The 26,131-nt window shown below is 60.6% G+C and overlaps 9 protein-coding genes across 9 annotated transcripts; all 9 read left to right on the top strand.

Annotated features, from left to right (window-relative positions):
• Positions 1-777: 777 nt before the first annotated feature.
• LMJF_31_2960 (putative serine/threonine-protein kinase) lies at positions 778-2,103 on the top strand (the record flags this gene model as incomplete). Its single annotated transcript, XM_001685234.1, has 1 exon — positions 778-2,103. One exon carries the CDS (start codon positions 778-780, stop codon positions 2,101-2,103), a length of 1,326 nt encoding a protein of 441 aa, XP_001685286.1.
• A 3,074-nt stretch (positions 2,104-5,177) lies between these two features.
• LMJF_31_2950 (mutt/nudix family protein-like protein) lies at positions 5,178-6,155 on the top strand (the record flags this gene model as incomplete). The annotated part of the gene is made up of 1 exon (XM_001685233.1): positions 5,178-6,155. The coding sequence occupies one exon, from the start codon at positions 5,178-5,180 to the stop codon at positions 6,153-6,155; it is 978 nt and encodes a 325-aa protein (XP_001685285.1).
• Positions 6,156-6,912: 757 nt separating this feature from the next.
• LMJF_31_2940 (putative squalene synthase) lies at positions 6,913-8,157 on the top strand (the record flags this gene model as incomplete). The annotated part of the gene is made up of 1 exon (XM_001685232.1): positions 6,913-8,157. One exon carries the CDS (start codon positions 6,913-6,915, stop codon positions 8,155-8,157), a length of 1,245 nt encoding a protein of 414 aa, XP_001685284.1.
• A 3,508-nt stretch (positions 8,158-11,665) lies between these two features.
• LMJF_31_2930 (conserved hypothetical protein) lies at positions 11,666-12,550 on the top strand (the record flags this gene model as incomplete). Its single annotated transcript, XM_001685231.1, has 1 exon — positions 11,666-12,550. One exon carries the CDS (start codon positions 11,666-11,668, stop codon positions 12,548-12,550), a length of 885 nt encoding a protein of 294 aa, XP_001685283.1.
• Positions 12,551-13,659: 1,109 nt separating this feature from the next.
• LMJF_31_2920 (putative inositol polyphosphate 1-phosphatase) lies at positions 13,660-14,547 on the top strand (the record flags this gene model as incomplete). The annotated part of the gene is made up of 1 exon (XM_001685230.1): positions 13,660-14,547. One exon carries the CDS (start codon positions 13,660-13,662, stop codon positions 14,545-14,547), a length of 888 nt encoding a protein of 295 aa, XP_001685282.1.
• Positions 14,548-17,105: 2,558 nt separating this feature from the next.
• LMJF_31_2910 (conserved hypothetical protein) lies at positions 17,106-17,849 on the top strand (the record flags this gene model as incomplete). Its single annotated transcript, XM_001685229.1, has 1 exon — positions 17,106-17,849. One exon carries the CDS (start codon positions 17,106-17,108, stop codon positions 17,847-17,849), a length of 744 nt encoding a protein of 247 aa, XP_001685281.1.
• Positions 17,850-19,225: 1,376 nt separating this feature from the next.
• LMJF_31_2905 (conserved hypothetical protein) lies at positions 19,226-19,477 on the top strand (the record flags this gene model as incomplete). Its single annotated transcript, XM_001685228.1, has 1 exon — positions 19,226-19,477. One exon carries the CDS (start codon positions 19,226-19,228, stop codon positions 19,475-19,477), a length of 252 nt encoding a protein of 83 aa, XP_001685280.1.
• A 608-nt stretch (positions 19,478-20,085) lies between these two features.
• LMJF_31_2900 (putative nucleoporin (NUP54/57)) lies at positions 20,086-21,510 on the top strand (the record flags this gene model as incomplete). The annotated part of the gene is made up of 1 exon (XM_001685227.1): positions 20,086-21,510. One exon carries the CDS (start codon positions 20,086-20,088, stop codon positions 21,508-21,510), a length of 1,425 nt encoding a protein of 474 aa, XP_001685279.1.
• Positions 21,511-21,979: 469 nt separating this feature from the next.
• Positions 21,980-25,702, top strand: LMJF_31_2890 (conserved hypothetical protein; the record flags this gene model as incomplete). The annotated part of the gene is made up of 1 exon (XM_001685226.1): positions 21,980-25,702. The coding sequence occupies one exon, from the start codon at positions 21,980-21,982 to the stop codon at positions 25,700-25,702; it is 3,723 nt and encodes a 1,240-aa protein (XP_001685278.1).
• Positions 25,703-26,131: the final 429 nt, after the last annotated feature.

Raw genomic sequence — 26,131 nt, 5'->3', positions numbered from 1 at the left:
GTGCCCCGCTGCTTGCACTGAAAGACGGCACCACTGCCTGGAAGCACCTGCGCACCCGCCCCCAGCAGACTTCATATACATGCACCATTGCATGAGCACACGCGTGCACATCTATACATCAGTCTTTCGCGCATCATCGCACTCACTAAGTTGTACAGCGTTTCTCACCCTGCCTTCTATTCTGTTCAGTTCGTCTCGGCTTTGTTTTTCCTTTCCCCTTCCGCTGCCGCGGCTTAGTGCTCGTGTGTCACGCTCTCCTCGCTCGCTAGCCTTGCATTTTCCACCTTCGCCTTCCTCCCCCTTGTCGTTCTTAGCCCCGATTCACACCATTTCCGGTGGTGACGTTGTCGTCTCTCTTCTCTCTCCCGCTTTTATTTTTCCTGGACGCCTCCCTCCCTCCCTCCCTGTCGGGGTCTCTGTCCTCTGCGCATCGTACTGCTTTTCTCCCCGTCTCTCTTTTTTTTCTTTGGCAGCCGCATCCCATCTTGCCTCTGTGCGCGTGCCATCGCTGTTAGACCTGTGCGCTGTCCGGCATTCTTATCGTTGCCATTCTCTGCTCCGTGTGCGGTGCCGCTGTGCGTGGCGTGGCTGACCTCTTCGCTCCTCCCGCATCCTCTCTCTCAGCGCTCCTTTTTGCCTCGTTTCCCCCCCCCCCGCTTCCCTGCCTCCCCCTCCCTCCTCCATTCCCCTCCCTCTTCCCTGCCTCCTGCCTCCTGCCGTCTGGCGCGCGCGCGCACACACAGACGCACACACGCACGCACGCACGCACGTCCTGCAATGGAGGAGCAAGACCAGCGAAAACCGAACGGCGGCAACAACGGCCTGCCAGTGCCACCCAGCACGACGGAGACCGGTCAGGGCCCCCTGCAGGACATCCTCGGCCGAACGCCAAACTGCCAGTACGTCAAGAAGCGCTTGCTGGGACAGGGCAGCTTTGGTAGTGCGTGGCGCGTGGAGGAAAGTGCGACCGGCAACGTCTTCGCCGCGAAGGTGATGGACCTGAATAACATGAGCGAGAAGGATCGCGGATTTGTGACAAACGAGGTGAAGTGCCTCTCGCGCTGCTGCAACCCGCACGTGGTGCGTTGCGAGAACGCCATCGAGAGAGAGGGGCAGCTGTTGATTGTGATGGAGTACGCCGATGGCGGGGATCTGTACAAGCAGATCAAGGCCCGCGTGCGCGAGATGAAGTTTTTCCGAGAGCACGAGGTGGTGTTCATCTTTCTGCAGCTCTGCCTTGCCCTGGATCACATCCACTCGAACAAGATGATGCACCGCGACCTGAAGACCGCAAACATACTCCTCACTACCACCGGCCTCGTCAAGCTCGGCGACTTCGGCTTTTCGCGCCAGTACGAGGACTCCCTCTCCAATGCCGTCGGCTCGACCTTCTGTGGCACGCCATACTACCTCAGCCCGGAGTTGTGGCATCGCCAGCCGTACAGCAAGAAGAGTGAGATGTGGGCCCTCGGGGTCGTGCTTTACGAGGTCATGGCGCTCCGCCGCCCCTTCACCGGCAAGAACATGGATGAGCTCATCACAAACATATGCCACGGCCGGTGCTCTGACCTGCCGTCATCGTACTCAGCGAGTTTGCGCGATGTGTGCAACCGACTTCTCTCCGTCGACCCCAACACGCGGCCGACGATTCACGAGCTGTTTCACGAGCCTTTTATTCGCTCCAACCTCGAGACCCTCAAGCGCAGTGTGGAGAAGCACAACCGCATCCCCGCCGACGTGCGTGAGGCCATCGCGCGCTGCATTACGCAGTCGCTGAACACGGAGGAACCGCCTGCGCACTTGGAAGAGCCGGAGCCGCTCATTGGCACGGTGAAGCGCCACACGGCGCTGCGCGGATGGCAGAAGTGCCTCTTGAGCTTCGACGAGAAGCAGATTTCGATCCGGGACCCAAGTGGGGTGGACCCGGAAGAGGTGGTGCCGGTCGCCACTCTGACCTCCGTGTGTCCCATCGATGTCATGATGGCTGGCGAGGAGTTTGTCTTTGCCATGAAGAACCAGGCAGGCAAGGCCTTTTGGTTCATGGCGCCGAGCCAGAGGGCGTACGAACAGTGGCTGACTACGTTGCAGGAGGCCGCCCCGTAACTACCGCGGACGTTGATGGGCGGGCACGTCCCGAGCTCTCACCTGTCTCCTTGTTTTTTGTGTTTCTGCAGCGGACGACTCTCACTCGTGACGACTTGACGGCCGTGCAGATGCACAGACGCCTGCGCACGCACCTCTACGGAAGGAGCACACCCATCACACGTCTCCTGCTGTCCTCTCCGCCACCTGCCGCCCACTTGTGCCTCAGCCTCTCTCTTCTGCCTCTACACTTTGTGTGCGCTTCAGGGGTCGAATGCGTGCGGATAAGAGTGCCTCCGGCCTCCCGCATTATGCAGTTGGACGCTCCCGCATGTGGTGCCTTTCACATGCTCGTCACCGCCTCCCCTCACACACACAAGCACACACACGTGCTTACACGCACGTCATTTCTCGTTTTGTTTTTGCCCTGCGTTTGCTTGTGTGTCTGAGTCTTTGCACCCCCCCCCACCTTCTCGTTCTCTCTCTCTCTGCCTCCGTGCTCTCCGCACGTGCCCTTTATGTCTGCGCATGCGTCTGCGGGCTGTTTCACGCCCTTGTGTCTTCTATTCTCTTCTGTGTGTGTGTGTGTGTGTGTGTGTGTATGCTGTGTGCCTCTTTTGCTTTCCTCTGCTTCAGGCGCAACGTCAGCGGCACAGGCGGACGCACATGTGCAGGCAACGCACAGCGGGAACGACGCTCTGCGTGTGCACGCACAGAAAGGAAGCGAAAGACGAATGCTTTGCTCAGACAAGCACGGCTGCGGATTTGCCACGATGGTGCGCACCAACAACGGAGGCAGTGTGACGGCGACAGAGATGTATCGCTACAGCGCACACGCAACAGTGACATCTGCACTTGTGCGTTGATCTTGGTGGTGTGCCTGCCGCTGGGGCTGTGCCGTGTTTTGTGAGTCATCGCTCCTTATCAAGATCTGTCTTCGTCTCGGCCCCTGTCTGCCGCGTGCTCGGTTTGTGTTGGTGCGGCGCGAGCACCGGGATGAGAGTGCGTTCGTTTGTCTCGTTCTCTGCATGCGCGTGTGCGTGCCCACATCTGTCTCCGTGCGAACACTCGCGTCGGTTGTTTCACCTCTCTTCCGTCCCTCTCCCTCGTCTTTCCCACTTCATTTGTGAGCCTCTCTTGTGCATCGCGTCACCTCTTTGCAATCGGTGCCCGCCCCCCTCCGCCCCCTCCCCCACTCCCCTCTCCCCTCTCCCCGAATGCCCCAGAGTCTATCTCACATCCACGTAGAGCGAGATAGAAAGAGAGGACGGCACGCACACCAGTGCATGCGCACAAGCGAGCCGAAAGCCGACGTACCGGTGCATCTCGCCATATCGCTAGGGCGTGTCGCTCTTGTCCCCGTCGCGCGCTCTCTCGTCGCTCTTCTTCAGTTTTTCTTGACAATTTGACAGCTTCCTTTCCGGTCTCATTTTTGTCTGTTTCTCTGTCTCTCTGTCTTGCCTGTCTGTGTCTGTGTCTGTGCGTGTGCGTGTGTATGTGTGTGCCCTGTTGATGTTTGCCGCAGGTGTCGCCCTTCTCTCTTCGGCTCATCCTGTGCTGCCCCTCCCCTACCCTCCCTTCCCCTTTCTCTCTTCAATCACTTCGCCCTTTTCTGTGCGTGCGTGTGCGCTCTCTGGGAGCTCCTCGTCTTTGCGCGCGTCGATTTTGTGTTGCTGTCACTCTGGAACCACCGCGTGTTTGTGTGTGTATATACGTGTATGTGTCTATATATGTCTCTCTCTATATATACATGTGTGTGTATGTGCGTGTCTAGCAGCCCCACGCCCATTTGTGGTGTGCCGCGAGTGCGTAGGGCCGTGCCCCGACGCGCGTGTATCTGCGTGCACGGATGTTGATTTTCTTTGGTGTTTTTTTGTTCTGTCGTTGCCGTGGCGGAGTTGTTTTCTTTGTGCACTCACGTTTGCGTGTGTCTCCGCCTACACCCTCCCGACCCTCTGCCTCCCTCCCTTACCACCGTGTACGCGCGCGCTCATGCCAGAGGGAGGTGGTGTGTGTGTGTGTGTGTGTCTGTGTCTGTGCGCATTGCCAGGTCTTCAAATGAACCGATATGAAGCTAACCGTAAGCGGCAGACATCGGAAGAAAAACGAAAATAAGAGAGAAAGGAGTGTATCCGCACTGTCGTTGTCTCCACCCGCAGCAGCAGTTTCAGCAACGGAATTTATGTGCTTCAGAAGATTTGCTCTGTAGGTCACTCGTGTATCATCGCTTTCTACGCAGCGCGCTGACTGTTGAATGGTGTGGCTCAAGCTTCCTTTCAAGAACTTCATAGCGGACTTGGAGCCCCTTCCGCTAGCAAGGGAGGGAGGCACGATAGGACAGTGGTACGGACTTAACCGGTGCGCCTCACACACACACACACACACACGCGATACTCTATGCGTGTGGTACGAGTAGAGGTGCAGCTGGAGCTGTGGCACATCACTTTTCGCTCGATCTTTCACACCTCAAAGACATTACCTCGGCGCCCCGTGCGTGATGGTGTCCAGATCTATGCCCAAGCCTCGTTCGCCTACCCTCTCTGCCGCCCTCCCCTCTCATCTTCCCACCTTCTTTGTCCGCGTGTACGTGCATGCTTACACACACATATATGCACACGTTCAACACTCCTTCCATCATGTCCCCATCCGTTTCTCTCTCTCGCATCTCCTCTAGCCCCTCCCCCCTTGGCCTTCATGTTTTGCTCGTCCTGCTCGAGGGATCCCTCTTCATCCTTGGCCTTCACGCTTGAGAGGCGTGCACGCGAGTCTCACCTCATTCTCTGACGCTGTGGATAACTCATTGTGGCTCCGCAACCACCACCAGCACCCAAACACGGTACCTTGATGCTGGCATACTCTCTCCAACTGTGCTCGGAGAAACCCCCCATGACGGTGTGCCGCCCATCGTAGCACAGCGAGAGCAGCGGGTCCCCAAACTCAGAGGCGTTACCACCTCGTCAGCGCTGCGCTGTCCTTCCTTTGTTTGTTCTGTATCCTGCGTCGGCTCGTTGTCGTCCTTGCTTTGTGCGCCTCCGCCGTCCCCTCCACCCCCGACTCTCTTTGGCCGCAGACCCTCCGCGCCACTCAAGGCTGATATGGGCCGGCTGCTCGAGCTCACCTTCTCCGGCGGTCACCTGCGCCGCCTGGAGCAGGAGCGTATGGTACCGGGCTTCCAGGCCCAGCGCCTGCAGCCCTCGCACAAGCCACGCGTAGTCATTGTGAAGAAGGAGAGTGTGGGCTGTGTGCCACGCGCGCAGCGGCAGCCGAATGTGGCATGGTGGCAGCATTCGCTCTGTGATGGGGCCCTCGCAGTGAAGAATCTCAAGGAGCTCATCTACGTTGGAGAAGATCCGAGAACCGGCGAGAACATCTTCTCCTCCATGGCAGACAACCTTGCCGGGCGTCGGCTGTCACAGCTGGTCTGGGCGCCGTCCAAGGACGGGCACGTGTTCGAGATGTCGCGGCCGGAGCAGGCAGCTTATGGCCTTGCCATGTCGCTTGTCCGCTGGCACGCATTCAACCGGTTTTGTGCCAACTGCGGAACGGCAACGGACCCGACGCGCGATGTCGGCTTCAGCCGGTTTTGCCCCAAGTGCAGAAAGCAGCACTTCCCCCAGCTTGTGCCCGCCGTGCTCGTGGCGGTACTGGACGGCAAGGGCAACGTCATCCTGTCGCAGCGGCGCAAGGAGAGCAAGGTGCTGACGCTGCTGTCTGGATTTGTTCTGCACGGCGAGTCAGCCGAGGAGACGGTGCGGCGTGAGGTGGAGGAGGAGAGCGGCGCCAGGGTGAGCAAGGTGCGCTACATCGGGTCTCAGCCGTGGCCGTATCCCTACCTGATGATGATGTGCTACTACGCGGTGGCTGACGCCTCACCGAGCCTGGTGGTGGATGCCTCCGAGCTTGAAAGGGTGATGTGGGTGAGCAAGCAGGACGTGCGGCGCGCGCTGGAGGGTCAGCACTCGGACATGGAGCTGCGCGGCCCAGGCACCACGCCGTATGCAATGCTGAAGCCGTGGGTCGACGGGAAGGTCGATGACCGCGGGCGAATCACGAAGCCACAGAGCCAACTCTGACCTCGTCTTTTGGATTGGGATGAACAACGTCACGAGGAGGAGGACGGTGAGGCCATCCTTGCACTGGCTGACAGGCTGCACCCCATTATCTGGTCTGCCGGTGTGTCTGAAAAGAGCGGGGGAATGTTGATTCAAGGCTGACCGCGCCTCCCTTTTCCAAGCCAACCTCACTCTTGCGGTGAGAGGGAGGCGCCCTTCCCCTTGTGTATGAGCGGACGCGTGCCTGCTGAGCTTGGCGTCTCAGTGACTGGCGAAGCCGATGCTTTGCGAGTATGCCTGCGACGCGCGGCAGCGTGTCTCCTCCGTGTAATTTTGTGACAACATCGACACACGCCACGCACACCCTTTCTCATCGTTATTCTGTGACCCCTCCTTCTCCCCCCCCCTTCCCCGGTGTACACCTCTTGCCGATTCGGCGTCTGCATACACGCACTCACGCACACACACACACACGCATACACACACACACACGACTACCGCGACCGCCGGCACGCCTTCCACTTGAACAGCAATCTGCGCATCATTCTTTGGTCTTTTCCCTTCATCTTTTCGTCTTGAAGTCATATCCATCAAAAAGGAGGTCCTTATACAGACAAACACCGACATACGTAGCAGCATCCCCTCCTCCATCCCGCTCCATCCCTCCTTTCTTCCGTGCGTCTCCATCCTGCTGTGTGCCTCCAGCCCCTCTCCTGTCTTTTCTCACCCCCTCCCTCCCAACGCAGACTCATACACGAACACACGCCAGCAAGCAGCCATGGGGTTCTTCTCGGATTCGGTAGCGATGATGCGTGTAAAGTGGCAGATGCGCTCTGTGAAGATTCAGGTGCCGCCGGAAGAGACGGACTTACGCTTCTGCTACGATATCATGAACGACGTCTCTCGTTCCTTCGCGGTTGTCGTGGCGCAGCTCGCAGACCAGCAGCTCCGTGATGCCATCTGCATCTTCTACCTTGTCCTCCGTGCGCTGGATACCTTGGAGGATGACATGAGCGTTCCGGTAGACGTTAAGCTGAAGGAGCTTCCGAAGTTCCACACGCACACGAGCGACATGAGCTGGTGCATGAGCGGCGTCGGTGAGGGACGCGAGCGCGAACTGCTGGCGAAATACCCGTGCGTCTCGCGCGAATTCAAGAAGCTGAAGAAGGAGTATCAGGACGTCATCGCAAATATCTGCGAGCGCATGGCAAACGGCATGTGCGAGTTCTTGAAGCGCCCAGTGGTCACAAAGGACGACTACAACCAGTACTGCCACTATGTCGCCGGCCTCGTCGGCCACGGCCTCACCCAGCTCTTCGCCCGCTGCGGCTTCGAGGACCCGAGCCTGGACGACGATCTCACCAGTTCCAACCACATGGGTCTCTTCCTGCAGAAGACAAACATCATCCGCGACTACTACGAGGACATCCGAGAGGAGCCGCCGCGGATGTTCTGGCCGAAGGAGATCTGGGGCACGTACGTGACGGAGCTGAAGGAGCTGAAAAGTGAGTCGAACAATGCGGCAGCGGTGCAGTGCCTGAACGCCATGGTGGCCGACGCTCTCGTGCATGTCCCCTACATCGTGGACTACCTCTCCGCTCTGCGCGACCCGTCCGTGTTCCGCTTTTGCGCCATTCCTCAGGTGATGGCCATTGCGACGCTGAAAGAGGTGTACAACAACCCCGACACGTTCCAGGTCAAGGTGAAGGTGTCACGGCCGGAGTCGTGCCGTATCATGCTCAAGGCCACGACCCTCTACAGCTCCCTCAGCATGTTCCGCGACTACTGCGTGGAGCTGCAGGAGAAGCTAGACATGCAAGACGCCAGCTCCGTATCGATCGCCAACTCGCTTGCGGCGGCGATTGAGCGGATCGACCTGCAGCTGAAGAAGTGCCAGGACGTCTCCTACACCCGCAGCCTCCTCGCCCGCTACCCAGGCCTCGGTGGTCAGTTCCTTCTCACCGTCATGGATACCGTCGCTGGTTTCTTTGGTGGCCGCAAGGAGATTGCCGGCCACGCGTAACGACAACCGAGAGCAAAGGACCATGCGGACGTCAGGGAGGGGGAGGGGAGGGCTGTCAGCGCATGGGCGTGCGCGCCTGCCCCTCCGTCCCCCTCCCTGACGTCCACATCTTGTGCCGATACGCACACTGTGTGCGCGTGCCAAATGTCTTCGATCTTCTTTTCCATAACCGCAGCATCGGCACGTCCATGACGAGACCGAAGTCGATGCGTGTGATCCTCTCTATGCGTCTGCGTGCGCGCGTGTGGTTGTCAGTCCCCCACCCCCACCCGTGCGCGCATCGCTCTCCTCCACTCATGACTCGCTCTTACGGAGCGCGTCTCTGGCGGACAGGTCGGCGACCAGACTCATACAGATGCAGCCATGCGGACACAGTGCAGATGCTCGTAATAGAACGTGTTCCGTCTCTCTTCTGCCTTTTCATGAAATGCGCAGCGTCGATGTGGTGCTGCCGCGTGGCACATTTCGCGTGCGCGTGTGCGCGGGTGTGTGCGCGCATGTTTGTGTTTTGTGCTCCCTTCTTTTTCCATTTCTTTCTTTGCTTCCCATGTTTTGTTTCGCTCGCGACGCTGCTTTCCGCTTCTCTCAGCATTGGACGCCGCTTGCGCACCTTCTGCTGTCCCGCTCTGTCTCTGCCTCTGTCTCTCTGTCTGTCTCGCATCGGTTCGGCATTCGCAGCTGCCATTCGGCGCGGCAGAAGGGCGTGTGGGCGGAGGCGAAGCACGCACGACAAAAATATTTCTCTGCTCGCGTCAGCTCTGTTTCTCCGTTTCTCTGTTTTCGTCTCTCTCTATATCTGTGACCGTAACGTGTGTGCATCTATCTATCTATCTATATATATAGATAGATATGTATATGTCTGTGTGTCTGTGTGTGTGTGTCTTCGTCTGTGGCACCACGTGACGAGAGCGCGCGCCGGCGTGCTGGGTGAGCTCTACTGGAGACTCCCCCCCCCCTGCCATGCTGGCTTGCGCGCTCACCCCACCGCATAGCCGTTGCTTTGTTCGCCCCCCACCCCACCCCCTTTCGCCCTCTCTCCCACACCGACGGTGTCACCGACGCATGGCCGGGGCGAGCAACCCCCGCGGACCCTCTTCGCTGTTTTTTGTTGCCTTCTTTCCTTTTTCTGACTTTTTTCCTCTCACGCGTCAGTGGCGCCTGTCGTCGAGTCTTCCAAATTTTCCGTTAGAACGCTGTGTGTAGTCGTTGGCTTCATCGCCGGCTCCGCTGTCTTCTCTGGCGCAGTGGTGCTCATGTCTTTCCTCTTCTCTCTTTGCAATCACCTTGCGCATGACGATAAGGGCTCGATTCTCATCACTGAATGGAGGGCGCGTGCGCAGACGCGCACTTGCTGTTCGCGGGTCTTCTGGCGTATGGCCCGCATGCACGTGGGTGCGTCTGCTCATCGGCACGGGGAGGTGCGATGCAGGCGTACGAGGTGAGCGGCGAGACGCCTTCTCTTCCTCAAGGTGATTTGCTTTGTGATCTTTACGTACTTTGACCTCTGGCATGAAGAGGGGTGGACAACCCCAGCACGCGCACACAAACATGAACATTTACTCTGTCGCACATCTATCCCGCCCGCGCGCCGACTCTATCCCTTCGATGCTGCCCCACCGCCTCTTCTCTTTTCGTCATCCATGCAGAGCCTGTTCACCCTTTCCTATACTGCGTGTCTGCTGCCATGTCGTCTTCGTCTTCCCTCCATTTGTTGCATGGTCTTCCGCTGTGTTTTCACGATGGGATGGGAGGGGTAAAGGGAGGGGGCACACACCGCTCAGTGCGCGGTACTGCAGGGTTCAGTGCACCTTCCCCCCCCCGCCCCCACTCCACTATCCCCCTGCCAATGCCGAACCGCTTCCGCTGGCGACAGGGCTAGGCACCTGCGACGTGGGGGGAGGTCAGAGCGATGTATCGCTACGGATGTCGGTGGCCACGTTGTGGATGGCGCGCCGTCGGGGAGACCTGCGACGGCGCACACGCTTGCACCATACATATGATGGGCAAGGTGCCAATGTAACTCGAGCACATCCCACCCGGCCCTCACCACCTACAGGGGCGGAGGGAGCCTGAGCCGCCCCCGAGGGGGGGATGCATCAGGTGGCGACCTGCGGAGCGGGGTGGGTGGGTGGGTGGGTGAGTGGTGTTTGAGGCAGAGGCCATGCTCTCAGATGACTGCGTTGGCACGCTGCGCTGCAACGCGTGTGCATACGGCGGCTTCGCACCATGCGGTGGGGAGCCTGTGACAGGGCCGTGCGGGGGAGGCGTTAGGGTGGAGTGGAGCTGAGCTCGTGATCTGTGGCAGAGAGGCGGGCACACATCAGCAAAAGGGAATACGCGTCTTCTACTTTTCGTTCTTTCCACGGGCGTGGCCACGTGCCCGTCGTCTCTTTCCCGCTCCCACCGTCCCCCTTCGCCCATCTCTGGCACTGCCTCTTGATTCTTGCGCGTATGTGAGCAGAGATGTGTGAGCGTGTGTGGAAGAGGACTGCTTTGTGCGCTCTTTGCCTGCTCAGTTCGCGTGGCATGTGGTTGCGCTCTTCTCCTTCCGAGCTCGCTCTATCCCTGTTGGCTGTGTCGGTGTGGCGGCGCACGCCCACCCGCACACGAGTGCACGCACACATGCATGCGCAACTCTTGTGGGTATGATGGGGTAGTATGTGTTTCTGTGTGGATGTGTCGGACTTCTGGCGTGAGTTCTCTGTGGATGCGGCTGAGGATGTTTTGCCTTGAGTCTTGGCGTACACTGTGCTGTCGCAGACGATGTTGTCCTTTGAGGAAAAAAAAATACGGCTCCAGGCGCGCCTGCGGTGAAGGCGCGAATCGCGATGTTCGTGTGTGCGTGTGTGTGTGTGTGTATGTATCTCTATCCCTTACCATTCTCCTTCCCCTCACCCTCTCCCGTCAGTTCCCGCCCCTCGCCTTGCCACGCGCTCTCCATCTCTTCGTCTAGCTTCCTTCTATCTTTGGCGTCTCTCTCTCTCTCACGCACGCACGCGCTGCAGCGGAGTTGCCTGTGCATTCTTCGCTGCGTGGCGTGATGAAAGATGCGTGCGTGACCTCCGTTTTTGTCTGTTATAGGGGTGATCGTGACTCTGCCTTAAGAAAAACGTAAAATCAAACATGCTGCCCGAGCGCACCGCCCTCGACTGGCGGCGCATCGGCAAATCTCTCGCCGCTGGTGTTGTCGATCGGGCAGAAGAAGAAAGGGCGGTAGTGTATGGTGGTGGTGGTGGTCATCCTCTCTGTGTGTGGGTCTGGCTACACACAAGGGAAGGGCTACCGCCCGGCTTGATTTCAGTCTGAAAGGCAGGCCTGGCGAAGCATCACCAGCCAGTGATTCCGATGGAGCCAGGACACTCATAATCCGTATCCTTTGTTGTGCGCCCCCCCCCTCCCTCCCTCCCGACCTTACGTGTATGTGCCTTCTCATAGCAGTCGAGATTGGCTGTTACTGTTCTTGTCTGCCAACCTTTGCCTCCTCTTCGGTGTACCTCTCTCCCCCTCCATGACTCTCGCTCGCTGCATTGACTGCACACTCACACACACACACACACACACGCACACTCAGGCAGGCAACCGCCTCAAGAGTGACAGCATTATTCGAGTACGTTGCCCATCACGCTCGCATGTGCTCCAGGGAATGAACGCACTGGGTAACCGCTGCCGCTCCGTGATTGTGCTCGTGAACACCGCGCTCTACACGAGCCCGCTTCTCGATGAGGGATGTGGGTACCATTGCGGCTGCGTAGTCGTCTCCTCCGACCTCGCACTAGAAAGGGACATTGTCCGTCATGCGGAGCACTTCTGTGAAGAGAACAACATCAGCTACCGAGTTGTAACGATATCTGAGAAGGCGACCGAGATCGACGAGATGATGAGAACCAGCGCCACCGCGGAAGAGTGGCTTACTTCTCCACTCACCCTTATCGACTGCACTGCCGTGGTGGACGAGGAGGTGCGTGTGGCCTCCCTGCTGGCGTGGCTTTATGGGACGTACCCGTCCGCGGCATCCAGGGAAGGGAGCGCGACCGAAGCGCCGTACACGCTGGTGGCTGTCCTGGACGCAGCGCGACAAGTGCCGTGCCCGCCGCCTATTACTGCAGGCTCCTCCGCAGGCGGTGATACACTTGCGTGGCTACGACCGACGCCGAGTTACTACTCGGAGCTGATGGAGTCCGTCGGTTCTTCAGCAGACAGCTGCGTTGTGTTCCCGGTGCACATGTACTCGCGCTACCCGGCTCTGCGCGACTGTGGACTGCGGGAAGGGCGTACTGACGGCGGCGCAACTGCCCCGGTGCCGCTGGCCGCGTGGCCAAACAAGTGCACCCTGAGCGCGTTGCTTCGGGAGCTGGCATTCAAGGCGGGGCAGCTGGCCAAGTACGGCGCTTAGTGTGTGCACGTGGCGGCGGCCCGGTCATAAATGCTTTGCTGGTGACAACTGCGAGTGAGTGGGCGATGGTTTCAGGCTGTCAACCAAGTACACGTGACCGACCGTACAGCCCTCAGTCGACGGCACCCTACAGCCCCCCCTTCCCACTTTCGTGGTACTCCTTATGTGTGGGGTGGTGAAGTGCCGTCGTTGTACATCACGTGGGCAAGGGCAACGCGCACGCACCGGAGAACGGGGCGTTTTTTTTTTGCCGATTCTCCCTATCCACCGATACGCCCTCACGCTTCCACTGCTTCGGTTGGTGTGGGTGGAACTGCCGTATCGCTCCCTCTCCCTCTGGCTCTCCTTCTGTTCTTCGACCTCCATCGTCCGGCACTACTCGCGGCACGTCACCTGTGCCACCGCAAGCTGCGCGTTGGCGCGCACTCTTGCCAGCCTCGTCTCCGCTTGTGCTCAAGCGCACCTGCACAATCGCCCTGCTGATCACAGACGTCCACGTCAGCCTCGCCACTCCTCTTCTCTCGCCTTCCGCCTCCTTCCCTCCCTGCCTGCGTGCCTGCCTGCCCGCGTGCAGAGCCCCATTCAGGAGTTCCACCTGCCGTTCTGTCGTCTACCTTGCAACGACGCGTATGCACGTAGCGGCCGACGTGTTCGTGGTGGAATGACATGCTGCAGCAAGCAATTCGCAGCGGGATGACATCGGTGAATGTGGCGCAGCTCCTGGCTGTTTGCGTCCGTGCATTGTTGGCGGCGCAGCGCTATGTGATGCTGGACCTTCTGAAGCTGCCAGAGGCGGGGGCGAAGATGGCCCATGCACACAGCTCATCGCTAGCAGCCTGTGCGACGCACCCGCGCACGGTGCTTGACCTCTCCGATGCTGAGAAAGGGGTGCTGATGGACTTGCTGACCACGCCGTGAGTGTTGATGTCAAGTCGCGCCTTGACCACCAGAATGGCGACGCCGCGGACGATCTCGTTACGACGGCGGATGTCCTCGTTCAGACTGTAGTGGTGTGTGCGCTGAATGAGTCCTTCCCTGCGTTACCGCTCACTGTGGTTGGCGAAGAGGATCAGCCGAGCAGCGCTGTCAAAAAAGAGGCGGAGGCGTGCATGGCCAAGCACTACAAGGCGATCTTCGCAATGTCGTATGAGGCTGAGTTGTACGCGCACCTGCAGGCGAGCCAGAGATTTAACGCTGGCGCTGACGCCGCGGTCGTCCTGCACGCGGACTCCGATGAGGCAATGCGACGTCACCTCGGCATTTCCATTGATCCCATCAACGGCACAAATTGCTGTGTGGGCGGCGTCTGGCAAGCCCCGATGACGCTCGTGGGCATCGCGCTGGACGGTGTTCCCATCGCCGGCGTCATGAACCGCATTTTCGACTACCCGCTGACGTGCACCTACGGGCCAGCAGCGACGGAGCCGCAGGAAAAGGCCTGTGTGCCCGGTCTGGCGGTCGTGTTGAACACGCCGACTCCTGCGTCGCCGTTTGTGGTATTTGACGGAGGGCTGGTACCGGCCCCGGGGCAGATGGAGCAGCAGCTCGAGTGCACCTGCGAGACGCCGCTTGCCGTGTGTCGCTCGAGCACCACGAAGGAGGTGTTTCTTCAGCGCTTGCTGACACAGCTGGAGCCCTGCAACGCCGTTTATTCCCGTGGTGCAGGCTACAAGCAGTACCATCTGCTCAAGAAAATGCTGACGGGGCGCCATGTAGCGCATGAGGCCATCACCCCAGCCGACATCTTTGTGTGCCCACCGGGGACCATCGAGAAGTGGGACTGCTGTGTCGTGCACGCCTTCCTCTACGCGCTCGGCGGCGAGATTTTCGATCAGAATGGTGTGCCGATTCGCTATCCGCTCGTTGGCACATATGGTGCGGCAACCACCTCCCTGTCTGAGATTGCCGCGCTGACGGACGGGCTGGTAGCGGTGACTCCATACGCGATGCATGAGGTGGCTCGACGTCTGGGGTGGACGCTTACGCTCGCGCCGTAAGCGAGCGACACGCGAAGAACAGAGGACGTGCTCAGCGGCTCTCGCAGACAGAAGGTTTCGAATCCTTTCCGATGTCACGCACCGAGTAGATGCGGTGCTTCCCTCCTTACTTGTCTATTTCTTTTTGTCAATTCGATTCTCTGTTTGGCTTGCTACTGCTCTCTTCTTGCCATCAGTCAATGCTGCGCATGCGTGTGCGGGCAGACATGCGCCGCAGCGCCAACGATGCAACTCTCCTTCTGCGAAGGTGCCGACGAGGGGGAGAGGGGCTTCGCGAGAGACGATGCGCACACGTATGCGTGTGAACCCCTATGCCGAGGATATCACCGTTCTTGGGTGCGATTTGGTCTTTTTTTTTCGCTCTTGTGCGTGGCGTCAGCCGGGCGTGTCGGCTTTGATGTTCCTCGGCGTCGCGGCGCGTGCATTCTTGCTGGAGCTCGATGGAATGAACTCTCCGCTTGCTGCCCCCCCCCACCCCTCCGTCTGGTCCTCTCTCTCCCTCCATCTCTGTATGTGATGGGCTTCACACCCCACCTGCCCACAGCCCCACGCGACGCAGTGACGCATGCCCTCTTCGGCTCTGCCTGCTCGCGGTGCACCAGGTGCGCGTGTGCGCTCCTCGGCAGGTGGAGTCGAGGGCTTACGTGCGAGACGTGTACAGGGGGAGAAGAGATGAGTGAACGGCATCATTCCTGCCGCTGCCGCACTTTGATTGCTGATGTCGGGGTAGGCGGTGGCCGTACTGCTCTCCCGTGCCCTTGCGTGTACGTGCGAACGCACGGGCTCATTCTTTGACTGTTCTTTCCCCCTCCCAGATCAGCGCACGACGAGCAGGGGTGTGCGTGTGCGTGTACGTGCATGCATGAGCGCGTGTCTCACTCTCACGTCGTTTCGGCCTCTGCGTTCATTGCTGTCCCATGAATGAGACCGCCATCGACCATGTGGCCGACGGGGGGGGGGGGGTTCAGTGGCGTTGTCGGCACTAGCGACGGCCACGCGATTGGCAACGGTGCATGTCTTCACGCAGAGCCAGAAGCTGGCAGCTAGCACAAACTGCCGCGAGTGACACATACAGCCCTACCGTCGTGATGGCCTGATAGGGAGTTTCGAGGGCATTTCACCACGTCTGCGCCGCTCAGGGCTGAACGGCTACCTCAGCTTTGACGAGTTCAGGACGGTCTTGCGCCTGGTAGGAGGCCTCCGAGGACAACCTGAGTGTCTGAGTTGTGTGCGCCGGCGGACTCGGCGGCAGCATCGCCACGGCGGCACTGTTGACGGCCTCGGCCTGCAAAAAACGGTACTGTGCGGCGCGACTAGCAGCCCGGCGTACGGGGTGTTTCTCTGCCATCTCGGCCCCATCAAGACGCTCGTGCAGACGAAGCCACGGCAGCACCGTCGGTTTGGCTTCTGGGATGGGGCCGTGCGAGCGCAGTACCGCGACTGTGGGCTGCGCAGCGTCTACGGCGGCGTTGGGCTCACGGCAGTCCGCCTCTTTGCCCGAAGCGCCCTTGCGTCTGTCACCTGCAAGTGCATCTTGAGCAGTTTGGCTTTCGATCTTGGCGGACGTGCGCACGAGGGCTCTTCAGTGCGGCCAATGGCTGCAGCTCGTGTGTCTTACATGAGTGCATTTTGGTATTGAAGACGTGGGTGGTGTCTGCCAAGTGTGCTCTTCTTCATTGTGCCGTATCCCGCCGTGTGGTAGCGGGGCTTGGCGTGCACCTTCTCTGCACGGCGTCCTCGCTCACGGTGACGCGACCATGCCGAGTCGATCCCTCTTTTCCTCGCACACACATATCTGGTCACGTTTGGGTGCGTGTAGTACGTGTCCGCGTGCCAAAGACGGGCGCCCCGACACTGCGACACGAGAGAGCGCCTCCACCCACACACCCACACGTACACGTGGGGGCGCGTCTTCTTATCGACGGTTGCGTCGCCGGTGGTTATGCGGAGGTTTGCGTGTGTGTGTGTGTGTACGCACGTAGATGAATGACTGCCGTCCCCTCCCCGCCCCGCCCCACACACTGCTCCAGTATGTTTTCGAGTGGACGGCTGCTCCCATTATGTGGCTGCTGATATCGTGTCCTTACACAGGGCAAAGCCCGTCTGGCACCGATGGCACAGCACGCGTCTGCAGAAAAGGGACGAGGAAGGGCAAGAAGGTCCCGTTAGACGTATGGCCCGATTAGATGGCAGGACGGCTGGTCCTATAGGACCAGGATGTAAGCCGTGGTGCAGCCGGTGATGGGTGAGCTTTTATTGTGTATGCGTGCATACGTCGGCGTGATCGCTGTGGTGGAATGACACGTTGAAGAAGACCTGTTCACGATTCCTGTGTCTGCTTCCGCCTCCTTATTCGCTACTTGGCTGCTCCCTCTGCAGCAGCATACTCCACCACGCAAACGCAGCTCACCCCTATCAACAGCGTCATTGCTTCAGGTGCGCCACGCACACACAAGCGCCGTCTTCTTCTCATAACCATTCGCGGAGACGATATATCAGCAAAGATCTCGGGTTCACCCCGCACCCTCAAACACATCCCCCTACACTCCCCTGCTCCCATGCCGCCCGCATCGAACACGCCTGCGCGCGAGAAGGAGCATCTGCACCGCATGTTCTCCGCTGCTGCGAACGCCCTCGCCGACCTCTACCGTGAGTCATCCAACTCCTACGAGGCAGGCTACCGCGACGCGCTCCTCTTTGTGCAGCGCTACCTGCAGAGCAGCTCGCCCGTCACAGAGCGCGGGCTCCCCCCATCCTCGGCCTTCTCCATCTGCGAGACCGTCAACGCGCAGCACATGGCGCAGTTTTTGCAGCACACCATTGCGACTCGCCGCGAGCGCATGGCAGCGGTGCGCGGTATCCACTCGTTGCGCCGACGCGGACGCGAGAGCGAGCAAGGGAACAGCGGAATCGATGACGCTGGCATCGCGCGCGACGACGGAGATGCCACGGAGAACGACGAGGATGACGATGGAGAGGAACCGTGCTTGACGCCGCGGTCTTCTCCGGCGGTGGCCAGAGAGCTGACGGCGGATTTGACAGCTCTCGCAGCGTCCGGAGTAGTGAGCGCGGCCACGCCTCGCTTTTCTCCTGGCGCTCTCGTTACGGTGAATAGCACGTCGCCTGCTTTGAGTCGCGAGATGGAGCACGTAATACATAGAGAGCATCCAGCGCCTGGGCGGTTGCCGTACCAGCCGCGCCGCCAGCGTCTTCGCATGGAGCGCGTGCACGGTCATGGCTCTCTGGGCTCCGTGGATGGGCGTCCCCTGTCCACCCAGCTCCGCATCGGAAGGAGAAGCTGAGTGAAGGGAGATGATGCTTGGTGCGGGTATGTGGAATAGCAAGCAAGCTGCCAGGCAGTCTCTTGCTTCTCCCGCAGCATGCAGCGGCATTTTGTTTGTTGTCTGCGACTTCACAGTGCACAGCTTTCATTCACCTCACACACCCTTTCTCTCTTTCGTGTGCGTGTTGCCCTACCCTCTTCACCTCCCAGCTCCGTGGTGCGGTGAAGGCGAGGGGCCGCTCTCGCTCTCTCGGGGTGGAAACTGTGCGGGCGACGTACTGCGCATATGTCTTTTCACAGTGGTGCCGTTGATTTCTCATCTGCTGCTGCTCTCAGCATCTCTTTCTCTCCCTCGCCTCACCACAGGTACGCCTGTGCGTGCCTGCCCATGCCGATGCCCCTTTCAAGGCTGGCGTGCTTGTCGCTGTACTTGTGTACAAAGACTCATTTACGTACGTGCGCCGTGCCCGCCTCTCTGCCACAGATCACGAGCTCAGCTCCACTCCACCCTAACGCCTCCCCCGCACGGCCCTGTCACAGGCTCCCCACCGCATGGTGCGAAGCCGCCGTATGCACACGCGTTGCAGCGCAGCGTGCCAACGCAGTCATCTGAGAGCATGGCCTCTGCCTCAAACACCACCCACCCACCCACCCACCCACCCCGCTCCGCAGGTCGCCACCTGATGCATCCCCCCCTCGGGGGCGGCTCAGGCTCCCTCCGCCCCTGTAGGTGGTGAGGGCCGGGTGGGATGTGCTCGAGTTACATTGGCACCTTGCCCATCATATGTATGGTGCAAGCGTGTGCGCCGTCGCAGGTCTCCCCGACGGCGCGCCATCCACAACGTGGCCACCGACATCCGTAGCGATACATCGCTCTGACCTCCCCCCACGTCGCAGCTGCCTAGCCCTGTCGCCCGCGGAAGCGGTTCGGCATTGGCAGGGGGATAGTGGAGTGGGGGCGGGGGGGGGAAGGTGCACTGAACCCTGCAGTACCGCGCACTGAGCGGTGTGTGCCCCCTCCCTTTACCCCTCCCACCCCATCGGTGAGTGATTGGACGCGGATGTGTAAAGCGGGGAAAAATGATTGCTCGTTTTTACTCTATCTACCTCTCATGCGCTGCGCTCTCTCTTCGTCGTGCGTGACCTGCTCGCCGTGGCTTCGAACATCGCCATGCCGCTGTATCTTACCTGTGAGCACAATGACACCCGCAGGCCGACCAGGCGGCCTGTCTCTCTGCTTCTCTGAGGGTATCCCCTCTACCTCTTGGCTAGCCCTTGCTCAACGCCGCGGCCACGACCACCATAATCTCCTCACCGCTGTCGCGCCGCCCTCAGTCAGTTTCCCAGCCGCAGAAAGAAAGCACACACGCTCAAAGGCGTGCGCTCCGCGTGGTGATGTCTGGTAAAGCACCCGCGCCTCTCCGCCTGCGGAGCCTCAAGAAGGAAGATCTCAACTACGAGGGCCGCGTACGGGCCGAGAAGCACAAGGATGAGCTTATCATGGACTACACCGCCTACCTGGCGGCTCACCCGGAGATCACCCCACTCCTACACGACATCATGCAGCACTTGCTGGTGCAGAAACCAGACCGTCCACTCGAGGCCATGAGTGAGTTTGTGCGGACGCGCACCTCGAGTTCTTTGTAGGCATGTGACTCGGTGCGATGCGCCAGCGCAAGAACGAAACCAACCCCCTCTGCGCGTGGCTTTTGTGGGTGCTGCGCGTGAGCCCCTCACTCGCCCATACGCACACCTCCCATGGTTTCCACCTCACCCACCGCAGTGTCGTTGTCGACATATACAGCGCTCACGGACGCCCTTAAGGGGCAAACTGTGCCACGTTATTATCCATGTAGAAGGCCGGCATCGAAGACACGAAATACATACCGCGCCAATGAGTTTCTGCTCTCTTGCATTCCGAGAGAGACTGGTGAGCGGCGACTATCATGAGCTCCCTCTACCTGCCCACAGGGTCCTGTGCGTCCCTAGTGAATCACGAAGATGACCGCTGCTAGTTAGAACGCTACCCCCTCTTCCTTTCCTCCCTTCCGTTCAGCGAGCTTCGCCTGTCACCGTCCACTCCACTCTCCGCTGCTGCCCCTCCGTTTTCTCTCTCACGTCGCCTCCCTTCCCTTCGTCGCTCACCTGCGCACGAGCGTCGCCGCATCAGTGGAGAGACGGTGCCGCTCGTATTCGCACCAGTCTGTCTCTTGTTGGTTTGTTTCTTGAGTTTTTCGCCCCGTCTCTGCGGATCCATGTTTGGTGCCAACGCGCCTTCGACGGGCATCGGTGCCCCTGCTGCCGGCTTCGGAAAGCCCCCAGCAACGTTTGGCACCAGCGCCTTATCCGGTGCGAACACGACCGCCACCGCTGGCCGTGGCTTCGGTGCTGCGACTGGCGCCTCGGCAACACCGGGCTTCGGCATCGCGTTCGCAGCCCCTTCGACCAGCACCGCAGCAGCCGGAGGGGCATCCGGCTTTGGCAGCAGCGCAGCATCAGGGACCACCGGCTTCGGCGGGGCAGCCGGCTTTGGCAGCAGCGCAGCATCAGGGACCACCGGCTTCGGCGGGGCAGCCGGCTTTGGCAGCAGCGCAGCATCAGGGACCACCGGCTTCGGCGCTGGCGGTGGCTTCGGGGCGAAGCCAGGGAGCGGTTTTGGCGTCAGTGCCACCTCTGGCTTCGGAGCACCCGCAACAGGGACCACCGGCTTCGGTGCAGGGGCAACCGCACCGGCAGCGATCGGCGGTTGGGGCGCGCAGCAGCCCAACCCTGCCATGCAACCCCAGGCACCCCAACAGCCGCAGCCGACCGTGACGCTGCAGGACTTCGCGCGGCAGAGCGCCCTCGCCAGCTACCTCGTTAAGCTGGACGAGTCTTACAACGCGCTGCACCCCAACTGCCGCTTTAGAGCCTTTGTGTACAACAGTTGCGGGGCGGGGCAGGTCATGGACGCAATTCAGAAGGAGCGCTACACGGCCCACCTCAACGGCGGCGGGTGCAGTGAGGAGGCCTACATGCAGGCTCTCCACCAGAACCCCGACCCCGGCCGCCTCTACCCATCCCCCATCCACTTCTCCCAGGAGCTCCTGCGGCGGACTGAGAAGCAGAGGGAAGCCGTGAAGGTGCTGCAGAAGAAAGTGACAGAGCTGCTGCAGGATATCGACACAGTGGCGGCCATGGATGCCGCGAACGTGCGGCGGCAGCGCGAGGTGGAGCAGGAGGAGGTGATGCTGCAGCACCGATGGTACTCGCTTCTGTGCAAGATGGAGCTGCTTCGCCGTCACGGCAGCTCGTGCGGCGAGGAGGGCCTGCTGAACAGTCGCGTCGAGCAGCTCCGCAAGCTCTTGCGAGCGCCTGGTCGCTTCAGTCAGCTACTGAGTGAGCTGCGGCCGTTCCTGACAGAGGAGGCATCGCGTGTGGCAATGATCACGCAGCAGTCGGCGAACAAGACGGAAGCACGTCAGCAGCAGCAACAGTGCCGCTTCGTCGGTTCCGCGCCAGCAGCGTGGCGGAACGCTGGCAGTCAGCCACTTTTGCGCACCGAGGTGGATCCGTACATCATGAAGGACTGGGTCCAGTTTGCCAAGCAGATGCAGGACGGGATCGAGACGCTGAATGAGCTTCTCAAGACAGATCTAAAGGAGATGCAGGCGATCCGCAGCCGTGTGGAGGCCTCGTAGTTCTGTGAGGAAGGGTGGTGGTGACGCAAACTCTCAAATTGGTGTTGTTGTGCCTCTCTCGTCTGCCACGATCAGTGCGGGATGGTCATCCAAGAGAACGACGCACAGCGGTGTCGGTGCCGACAAAGGTGCGGTGCGCGGCACTGCTTCCCTATCACGCACGTACTCGCATGTTTGGTCGATTCCTCCCCCCCCCTCCCCCCGCCTCCCACTCGCTTCTTTCATTCTCTTTTTCCGGGAGAGGGGAAGGGTCGAGGATTTCATCAGCCCTCTCATGCGCTGAAAGAGTGCCTAGGCACCATTTCCAGCCCACTGTCCCTCCGTACGTCTCTGTCCCGCCTCTCGTTGCGCCTTGTTATTTGCCTTGTCCTCTGCACATAGACGTGTTGTACGCACCATTGAACACCGTCACTCCTCGTTTACGTTTACTCAGTGTGGCACATCGCACGGGGTGGGGAAGGGAGTCATTATGACGGACGGAGTGTGGCGCAGCTTCCGTTTCTTCGACAGCGAAGCCCTCGCGGCCGCCTCCTCCTTAGCGGAGCTCAACGTCGTGTGCATGTGCCTGACCCCCACCTCGCTCGTTGTGGGCGACTGCGAAGGTCAGGTGCTCTTCCTCGAACGCCATCCCGCGTCGACGGCCGCCTCGCCGGGGGGCAGGTGGTGTTTTCAGGCCTACGCGGGCCCGGTCACACACATCCGATACTGCGCGCTGCGCAACACCCTCATCACGATCGGCAATGACGATGCGGTCCACAACACAATTTTAAGAGTGTGGGACCTTGACCAGCTCGTGGCCCTGTACCGAGGTCTTCTGGGCCTTAACCCAGCCGATGTCTCAACTTCCATTCCGGGAGCATCAGCAGCCGATGCCCCGCTCCGTTGGAGGCCGCCCTGCCAAGAGCACCGCATTCTGCCCGCTAGCAAAGGTGCGAGCGGTGGCGCTTCAAGTGCGCATGCTGCAGGCGAAGAGGCCCCGCTGGTGACAATTCTGCTGGACGAGTCGAAACAGGTGCAGTGCCACTTCAAGCCATCCTGCACGGCCGCAGGCACGCGTTCTCCATCTCCCACCGGCAACTCCACTGGCAAGGGGTTCTCGTCGCGTGCAGGGGAGGCTGGCAGCACCGGCGTCGTCTCGTGCGGCTCCATCCGCTCTGCTGTCGTGAGCTTCGATGTGGCGCCAGATCTCTCGTGTGCCGCTGTCGGACTCTTCACGCGCGACTGTGTAGTGCTGCAGGGGGATCTGGCGAAGGAGCGGTCGGTTCGAGTGCTGACGATCCGCAGCGGTCTCGCCAAAGGCGCTCTCACGTTTGTCGGACTCCCCAGCACGCAGTTCGTGACGTTGTGGGAGACCAAAGGCAGTGGCCATGCAAGCGACACCAGCGGCGGAGGCACCAGCGCCTTCTCTTTTCTGACAGAGAGCGCCCGCGCACTGACACGGTCGACGAGCGCATCGAAGGTCAAATGTAGCAGTAGTGCGGTGGCAGCGGCGGGGGTGCAGGTGCTGTACACGGTCTATGAGGACGTGGTTACGTGCTGGGCATTGCGAACCAATGGCAACTGGTCCGAATACCCTTGCCCCACCCCCGGCGGTGGTGCTCCGCGTTTCGGAGCGGCACTAACGTCGCGTGGCGAGCTGCTCGTGCTGTGCAAACAGGGCGCATCGCCCGTGACAACTGGCAGCCGTGTTGTGCGGCTCGGCCCCGCAAATCCAGCCCCCAGCGCCCCCGTGCCGTACGACCCAACGGTAAAGTCATGCGTGCATCTTATCCACGTCGACCACGTGCCGGGCCGCTGCTTCCTCTACACGCACCGTCAGTACCTTGTTCTGCTGGTGCAGCACGACAGAAGGCCAGCGCAGTTTCAGTTGCAGTGCTACGACCTCGCCTACCGCATCCGTGGACTGAGTCGCCCGCAGGAGGCGTACACAAACTGCGCCATGCTGCTGGCGGACGGAACAGACATGCTGGTGTTGTTTCTCGACCCGGTGGTGCGCACACGGCAGCTCGCGTTGCGCGGTGTGCGGCTTCGTGAAGCAGACACGCAGACCAAGCTGGAGCTTCTCTTCAGCAAGGAATGCTACGGCATTGCACAGCAGCTGGTGCAGACGATGGAAGGGGCCGACCCGACACTGCAGCTACGCATCCGCAAGCGCTACGGCGACTACCTCTATGGCAAACGCAAGTTTGATGAGGCCATGACCCAGTACGTGGGCACGATCGGGCAACTGGAGTCGTCCTATGTCATTCAGCGGTACATGGGCAGCGCGCATATGGAGCAGCTCATACGCTACCTGGAGGAACTGCACAACGAGAAGCAGAGCGCCCACACCAACGTGGCTCACACAACGCTGTTGCTCAAGTGCTACATCAAGCGCAAGGACGACGCTCGGCTCACGGCGTTCATCCACCGTGACGACGTGCGATTCGATGCGAAGAACGCGATCGAGGTGTGCCGAGAGGGCGGGTACGCCGCGGCGGCGCTGTACATTGCCGATCGCTACGCTGCCGTGTATGACTGCGCACGCATTCGCTTGTACGACATGCAAGAACCCCTCGAGACGTTGTCGTACGTCCGCACGCTGGGGATCGATGAGGCGGAGCCGATTTGCTTGCAGCTCGGCAAGGACCTTCTTCTTGCAGCACCCCGTGCCACGACAGAGCTGCTGATAGAGCTGTGCGTGCACTGGAGGGGACCGGGGCGGCGCCTAGTGGACGTGCCTGCTCTCCCCGCGCTTGCACCTGACGCTACTCTTCTTCCTACTTGCACGGGAGACGCGATAGGAGGCGGACCGCGGCACCCTCACCACGCGAACGCGTCTGCATTCCTGCACATCCTCGTTGACGCACCGGTATGTCTCATGAACTTCCTTCGCGCGGTGGTGGAGAGTGGTGTGCTGCATGAGGATGCCGCGGCACCCGCTCCGATGCAGATGAGTGTGGAAGGCAACGCAGCCGCGCCATCGTCACCTGCGCCGCCCTCTCCCACAGTGACACCGAGCCCGCATGCAGTACTCTACAACACGCTGTTGGAGCTTTACATGACTCGTGAGCTGAAGAGCACGCTTCGACTGGTGCCCCAGACATCAGCAGCAACGGCCGGTGGTGTCTCGAGCGCTGACGCGACGGCCGAGTTCCCATTGGAGCCGTACGAGCGACGGCTGGAGCAGGCGCGGACGTTTCTGGAGGCGCACAAGGGCCGCTACGACCACTACCTCGCGCTGAGTCTGGCCCATCAGAACGGTTTCGAGGACGGCATCCTGTACCTCCTCCGCCTCCTCGGGCTCTCGGAGGAGATCCTCGGCTACTACGGCGCCAAGCTGAACGACCCGAACTCCACCCCGGCCGAGAGGCACGAGGCGACCTCGAAACTCTTCCAGGCGTGTCAGGACAGCCCGGCTTCCGACAGCAGCACGACGACCATGTGGATGACGCTTCTGTCGCAGCTCATGCGCACCGCGAAGACGGAATCGCTCGACATTGTGAAGGTGCTGGACTACATCAACGCCCACGACGCGCTATCGCCGGTGGTGGTGCTGCAGATACTCAGCAGTGACCCTGAGAGCACTCTCGATCTGCGCACCGTTCGGAACTACTGCCAGCGGTGTCTGCTGAAGCAGACGCAGCAGTTGCAGGAGGTGCTGGCGCAGACGTCGCAGCGGCTCGGCGAGATGGAGCGTATCAAGAAGGAGGTCGTTGCTCTGCAGACCTCGGCTGTCGTCTTTCAGGCCACCACGTGCGCACACTGTCATCAAGCGCTTGACACTCCGACGGTGTACTTTATGTGCAGGCACGCCTTCCATCACCGCTGCCTCTACACAGCGGCGGAGTGCAACGTATGCGCGGCAGCCCATCGCCAGCAGCTCGACACCATCAGAGAAGTGGAGCAACGAAACCTGCAGCTGCAGAACCCGAGCAGCTCTGCAGCGCAGTTCTTTCAGGACGTGAAATGCGACCGCGACGCAGCGGAAGAAGTGGCCGGCGCAAGTGCAGGTCCGAACGGGAGCATCCCACAGGACGGCTTTCGCGTGGTGGCGGACTACGTTGCCTGCGGTGCCCTCGGTGCGCCGCCGCCGTATAAAGACGCGGGCCCCTTCGGCTGCCAACCACCACCAGTGCCGCTCCACCCCGGCGGAAGTCATCAGCGTGGGGCGGCGGACGGTGCCGGCGCGGATGACCTCGACATTTGGTAGACGCCAGCATGTGCGCATGTGTCGGGCATGGACGCTCATGCAGGTCTAAGCGAGCCGACGAGAGAAATGCCATCGCCGCACCAAGAGATGGATGAGATGCCACGGGCGCTGAAGAAGGACGCGGTAAGTGCAAGAGGCGAGCCGTCACGGCGGTACCGAAAAATGCACCGGCTGGACCTCCCCCTCCCCTCTCTCCCTCAGCTGCTGGTCTGTGCGGACGTTGGCGGGCTCTTTCTTGCGCTCCTTCCGTGCTCTCGACTTTGCACCACCTCTACTGGTGCGACACTCCTCCTGGCCACCTCACACGTCTTCTTGTCCCGTTCTCTCACACAGGACTTCAACGCAGACCGCGCGCATAGCCAACCCCTCCCCCTTCCCCTCGCCCGTTTTAGCCCCTACGCCGTGCTCCTCCCTTGCTGCTGACACGGC

Source organism: Leishmania major, chromosome 31, assembly GCF_000002725.2.
Source record: "Leishmania major strain Friedlin complete genome, chromosome 31".
Classification (NCBI taxonomy): Eukaryota; Euglenozoa; class Kinetoplastea; order Trypanosomatida; family Trypanosomatidae; genus Leishmania; species Leishmania major.
The sequence above is the reverse complement of the archived record's forward strand: the minus strand, read 5'-3'. Positions and strand labels throughout refer to the sequence as shown.